The sequence below is a fragment of the Anastrepha obliqua genome, chromosome 3 (assembly GCF_027943255.1).
Source record: "Anastrepha obliqua isolate idAnaObli1 chromosome 3, idAnaObli1_1.0, whole genome shotgun sequence".
Classification (NCBI taxonomy): domain Eukaryota; kingdom Metazoa; phylum Arthropoda; class Insecta; order Diptera; family Tephritidae; genus Anastrepha; species Anastrepha obliqua.
Genome location: NC_072894.1, coordinates 14,332,554 through 14,339,324, shown reverse-complemented (window position 1 = coordinate 14,339,324; position 6,771 = coordinate 14,332,554). Strand labels below are relative to the sequence as shown.

General features: G+C 37.0%; 1 protein-coding gene across 1 annotated transcript; it reads right to left on the bottom strand.

The window, feature by feature from the left end:
* Positions 1 to 3,342: 3,342 nt before the first annotated feature.
* On the bottom strand, positions 3,343 to 4,462 carry LOC129240944 (heat shock protein 27). The gene has a single exon (XM_054877023.1). It carries the CDS (start codon positions 4,165 to 4,167, stop codon positions 3,703 to 3,705), a length of 465 nt encoding a protein of 154 aa, XP_054732998.1. The 5' UTR covers positions 4,168 to 4,462; the 3' UTR covers positions 3,343 to 3,702.
* Between the last annotated feature and the right edge of the window lie 2,309 nt (positions 4,463 to 6,771).

Here is a 6,771-nt window from a genome sequence, read left to right as displayed (position 1 = left end):
TATTATTTTTTTTTTTTTTGATATTCGGTACTCTTTAAAACTTTCTTGAACTTAAATCTTTTGCATCACTCACCGAAATGCGCGATGTGCTCAAAATACCCTGCGTCCGTAATACTTTGTGTCAGCAGGACTTTTACTGTTTGTTCTAATGAAAAAAAATGTTAAAAGATTACCAAAATCAATTATTTTTTATTAATTATTCCTCAAAGTTTAACAAAAAAAATTTATTGCGCATTATTCCGCTCTTCATGAGAGCAGCGCGTTTTTGTTCGCGGACTATTCCGTCAAATGATGCAAAAGGGTTAATAATTTCTACACTGTTAAACATAAAATGGCTGGAATCGAATGCAATATTTATAGTTTTAGAATTCATCACTGGTAATTTAAATCAAAAATGTTTCTATCAGAAATAACACAATTTTTTTACTCAGAAGCAAATTCTGCTCAAGTTAAAGAACGTCTCGAGTATGTAAATAAGTGCGGGCAAGGAATTTCTATTCCTTTATGAAGCCTTTTTCTTCAGCACAGTTCGACGTATCTGAAAATATATTTGCTTATTATCAACTCACGATGTTATCAAATAGAAAAAAGTCATACCATTAGACTCATAGTCATGTTGGGGCAGCTCCATCCTTCATGCTGTAAGGTGCTTTAAGGCGGTAAGGAGTCCTTTAAATTATTTTTAGTGGCATATTATTTTGAAATTACATACAGTGAAACCTCGATATAACTAAGTTAATGAATTTAGAAAATATAAAACATACTTTGCTATATTGATAGTTCCGTTATAATAGAATTTGAAAACTTTACGAAAATTCTGTGACAGTTTTGATCTGCATGCTCGAGAACATAATATTGCCTCTTCTGAATATCGTCTATAAATAAGGTTAAATATTGAATATAGGAATGGCTGCTCCGGCATATTCCTCTCAACAAACTCCCGAGTTTTATTCGTAATGAAAAAGCTCCTCATAAAAATATCTGCCGTTCGGAGTCGGCTTGAAACTGTAGGTCCCTCCATTTGTGGAACAACATCAAGACGCACACCACAAATAAGAGGAGGAGCTCGGCCAAACATCCAAAAAGGGTGTACGCGCCAATTATACATACATACATAAAAATGGATTGCTTACATTTTGATTTTTATTTGAACCAATTTGTTTTCAAAATGGCGAATGTCGTTCGAAAGGAATGGTAGTAAGTACCAGAAAAACGCTTCCACCATTCAAACCATGGAACAGAAGCTTTTGTAATTTATCAAGTTTCCGTCTTTCTTATTGTAAACTACCAAATTTGCTAGTTTATATTGAGAGCATCCAATAACTTCAGTTTGTGATTTTGGATCATGCATTATCACTTAGCGGCATAATGATGATGTGCCTGAAGACTTCTACTTAATCCTAAATGCTTTCCTCACATTAGGAGAATTGCTTTTGATAGATAAGTAAGGTTATAATGGCGTCGATTAGTTGAATTCCTCCAATAATATTGATGCCGATTACCTGTCAGTTATTTCACTTATAAGTTGTGCTTCTCTGGCCGAACCTTTGAGACGCATTCTCAACATGCCACTCTCTGTGGGAGTTTAAGCCGATGACAGGGAATTGACTTTTTCCACGTCATTCTCAGAAGTGAACATAAAAATTGTATTGAGGACTATAATTTAAATGTAGGCCAATTTCCAAGCTGTCTTAAAACTATTTGAGTTGATAGTCAAGTATAAAATACATTGCGCTCTCGAACATTTGTTGTGCCACAATCAACGTGGGTTTGTTATGGGTAAATCGGCTGTAACCAATTTACTTGCTTTTTCGGAGCGCTATATCAAATGTATACCAAGTTAATGCCACTTATAATCATTTTTCTAAGGTTACGGATAGTATATTCCATCTCATATGGATAGCTAAACTTGTGGGCTATAGCTTTCGTTCTAAGTTTTGGATAATGTCTCTTTTATGTAATAAGTTCTTTGTTGTTGTAGTTGCTAATCTATTGCTCCATGCATTTGTTGCTTCTTCTGGTACTTTCCTGGCCAGTATACTTCTTCCTCCTCATGATTTGTGCTCCTCATTAATGATAATTCCACATTTTTTCTAAATGTAACTTTCTTCAGTGTGTATATGAGTTTATCCCTCCCGTCTTAGCCAACACGTTACTGTTGGCAATCGCGAGTTTGAACCGGTGAAGAACTTTGTTTATATAGGTACTAGTGTTAACGAATGAACGACGTCAGACTAGAGATTAAACGAAGGGCTTAGTAAGCAATTGAAAAGTATAGTCCTCTCACGAAAAACGAAAACAACGCTGTACAAAAGCCTAATCATCTCCGTCCTTGTATATGGTGCAGAAGGTTGGACGATGATGAGAACTGATGAGAACACACTACAAACGTTCGAGAGAAAAATTCTCCGAAAAATCGTTGATCCTCTTCGCGTAGGCGAGTATAAATTCTATATCTGATGGAACAGCGAACTGTATGAGCGTTACCGAAATGTGACCATGTCTCAACCATGAACGAAAGTGCTCCGGCAGGCTAGTCCTTCGAGAGGGAACCCACTGGTAGACGATGAGAAGAAGGAAGACCTCATCTTATTTGGGCAGATCAAGTAAAACATATCCTGTCAACACTGGGTTCACCAACTAGCGCCAGAGAGCAGCAAACCGAGCTAGATGGCGCATTGTTTTAGATTCCATCAAAACGAAACACGGTTATAGTACCATCTAAGAAAGTATCATAAGTAGTACGGCGCAAACTATCGGACTCGAGTTTTCGACCTTTTTTCTGATCCCCAACCTATCTATGTTTCGAATATAAATCGTTTTGCTTCATAAATATAGAAATTGTCAATAACTCGACAATGACGTCACCAAATGAAATTTTAGCTCTAATCCCGTGTCGATGGGTCGTTCGTGTCCGGCCAATTCGTTGAGAAAACATGAATTTTTTATGAAACTACTGTTGTTTATGATAAAATATTATTACCATAAAATAAATAATTTTGAAAAAATCTCTTCGTATATGTTTAACTAAATCTTAGCATATACCCTATGCATTTTTTCTAATTTTTTTTTGACGTGATACAGTAGAAATAAGTACTGGACGTGAACGACCCATCAACATGAGAATAAGGTGCCATGGAACCTTCGATTAATTAAATCAAATGTCACAAAAAATGAAGCAATTCATTAATAAACGTGAAGCTTAAATGGCTCTACATTCCATCACTTTTGGCACTTCTATTTCCATAACTACGCACCTATGCCAACACACCTTCTTGCAAACGTATCCATCCTCATTGTCCTGCACAAGTTTTTTTTTGAATAAAATTATCTCAATTTTATTTAACTACGATATATTTTTTATTATTCTCAAAAAGTTTGTGTTAATTACAAAAAATTTCCAAAAAAAATGGCAAGCTATTTGGTGATTTCGTTTTTCTGGTTTTGAACAGAAACTCAAAGTGCAATTTAATTCATAGAAAATAAAAATCGAAAAGAACAAAGACAAAAAAACGAACTCCTCGCGATTTAGTATTGTGCTAAATCATAACAAATATTTTAAAAACTACGTATAAACAGCAGCACACGCTGAACCTTTTTGTGTTCTTCGCAGACACACACAAACTACTCGCACGTGTGCTGGTGTTAATTACAATTACTGCAAAACCATGAATATCCTTTCGCCTTCCACTCTAATCCTCATCAGTTCTTAATGCTCAGATATGGCAGTCCCACTTGACGCACATAAACGCTCCGTTCAGCCTGCGCTGGTGGTGGACATTTTATAGACAAAATGCCATCGGAGGAGAGTTCGGAGCGCACATCGTTCGGATAGAAGCCGCGTGGCAGGACGAAACGCTTAACTATATGACGTCCAACATAGTTGTCACCGTCTCGTCGCTTCTCGTGTTTCGCCTCCACAACCACAGTGTCGCCCACTGTCTTCACTTGAATTTCATAAGGTTTGAAAGGATGCACATCGACGTTCGCCTCGAAACCGTCTTTGCCCACAACAACACGACTTAGATCTGGCGAAGAGTTGAAGCGTGCCAAACGCTTCCAGTACGGCAATTCCCAGTCGAAGAGATCCTGGTCACGCCACAGGCGACGGCGATAATCCCAATAATCCCAATCATTGAGATTAGTAGACGAAGGAACAACGGCCATTGCGTAGGCACCAAAAGTTTTTTTTTAATTTTTTTTTTCTTTCACAAACGCACGCAAGGATTTGTGTCGAAGATATTTCGTTACTTTTTCTTTCACTTTTCTTGGCGTAACAATGAGGAGAGTATATTTTCGCTCTGATTTTTGTTCTGTTTTATTTTATTTTTTTAAGTAGAAGGGAATTGTTCGAAACTGTTTTAATTGAAATAAATTCCACACTTTTCACGGATGCTGATTTTATGCTCGATTGCGTTTTGCTCACTCCCGGGGATACGGATGAGTACGTCCGTACACGATTTCCGCGCTGTGCAAATAAACTTGGATTAGATTGGGCGCAAGCTTTTTATAGGCACACATACACATGTATGTCACTGCGTAGATGTGTGTAGCGATGGTAGCTAACTGCGAGCGCCACTGTGAGGGTTTCCGAGCATGATTATATGAATGGGTGTGTGTGCGTGTGTGTGTGTGCATGGCATTTCTATAATGTAAGCACGCGTTTTAATTCAATGTCGATTGGAAGCGCGCAAATTACGTTGCTTGGCCTCTGCTTTAGTTCCAGCAATTTACGGGTATGATTCTTTTGTTGTTGTTACATTGCCTATGTACGCGTGTACTCATACATACTTAGATGTACAAAATTGAATTATTTTTCAATAGTTTTAGATAAATAAATAGATTTTATTAAAGTTAAGAATTTTCATAGAATTAGAAGAAAAGAATATCGTAAGCCACAATTCGGGACGAACTTGATTTTTTTTGATTTTTACTTTGAGTATTTTGTTTATAATTTGATTTTTAAAATAAATACGAAAAAGTATATGAAATGGCTAATAAAGACTGTGAAGGTTAGTGGTACTTTTTCCAATAGAGTTTTTTGATAGTGTCAAAGTAAATACATAATTTTTTTCAGTATTCATTAATATTTTATCATGGAAGGATTACGCCTCAACAACGGTTACAAATTGTGCAATTGTAGTACGAAACTCGACGCTCTGTGAAAAATGTTCATCGCGCACTCAGGTCAACTTATGGTGTTCAGCGATGAGTTCCATTTTTGGTTTAATGGCAACTGGAAGCTATTCAAGAACAGCCATTACATCCATTGCAAACAACCGTTTCGCGGCCTATGGGCTGGAGGAATTATCGGCTTATATTTCTTCAAGGTCAAAGCTGGCGCCAATCAAACAGTGAATGGCGATCGCTCTCGCGCATTTAAAATAACTTACTCGATTTTTTGATGTTTTCTGGTGTTACCACCTCATTTGGCGTCGATTGCGTTGTGCATCATCGGTATGTCCACGACAACGTTTGAAGTCAGCAAACCATCCTTTTATTGTTGTTTCTGATAGAGCAGAGTCGGTATAACACTTTTCAATGTATTGTTTCGTTTGAACGGTATTTTTTCCTATCAAGAAGCATTGCAAAATGAAAACACGAAATTATTTTTAATCTAATGTTTTGAAAATAGCAAAAGTAGCGTCACTCTTGGCACAATAACTCTCGAGCTAATGAACAGAATATCATATATGACTTTTTAAGGTTAGGTTAACGGAAAAAGAGGCGAGTACAATAGCACAAGTGCCATCTAAGTGTTAGACTCGGGACTTTTCAGTCCATGTGTTATTTTGGCTATTAATATGAAAACTTGAAATTCTATAGTTGATGTATCCGAGAGCCTCTGTAGCTAGCGCTGCGCTTTTTATAAGTTTATATATAATACAATTTTTTTATTTATGTAAGCTCTTATTTTTATTGTATAAAATAAAAAAAAAATAATAATTTGACTTTTGCCCGTTTTTGAATATCTTCTTGCCCTTTCTACACAACCTTAAGGGAACCTCTTACCAGTGGCTTCAAAAGAAAAGGTGCTTTTTCTCAATTTTTTTTTCGAGGCGAAAAAAGCGACACACATGACCAATCTTTTGCATTTATTTGAAGGCACGATTGGAGAGTAATAAACAATTTTTTAACATAAATAAAAAAACAAAATGGCTGACGTATGAGGGATCTCGCACAGCTTCTCGTTGCGCGCTAGTAAAACGGCGTGCGAGATTGCGGTCGTAGTTTTCACCTGAAACACAAAAGAAAAATATTGTCTTATTCAGAAGGCTTTCCCGCATATAATAGACTAATCTTGTAAAGGGTGGTTAAAATTCAAGGATTGAATGTGAACCACACCTAAACGTCAACTTTTTTCTGCATTTCATTAGAGATTATTCAATTTCAGACTAACTCAATTTGAACCATGGCTTATTATGAAAACGGGCGTTAAAATCAAAATGCATATCGCGCACTTCATCTTCAGTGATGAGGCACATTTTCACTTCGGTGGATTCGTCAATAAGCAGAATTGCCGCATTTGGGCGAATGATAATCCAAGAATGATTGCCGAAAAACCAATGCATCCACAAAGAGTGACTGTTTGGTGCGGTTTATGGGCCGGCGGTATCATTGGGCCGGTCAGGCAGTTACTGTGAATAGTTTTCGCCATCGTGAGATGATAACGAACTTTTTATGGCCCAAATTGGAAGATATGTATGTGAACGATATGTGGTTCCAACAGGACGGCGCCACTTGTCACACAGCTAACGAAACAATGGCTCT

Excerpts from the sequence above, each read along its gene's own strand:
- LOC129240944 (XM_054877023.1), bottom strand. The coding sequence starts at position 4,167 with ATGGCCGTTGTTCCTTCGTCTACTAATCTCAATGATTGGGATTATTGG.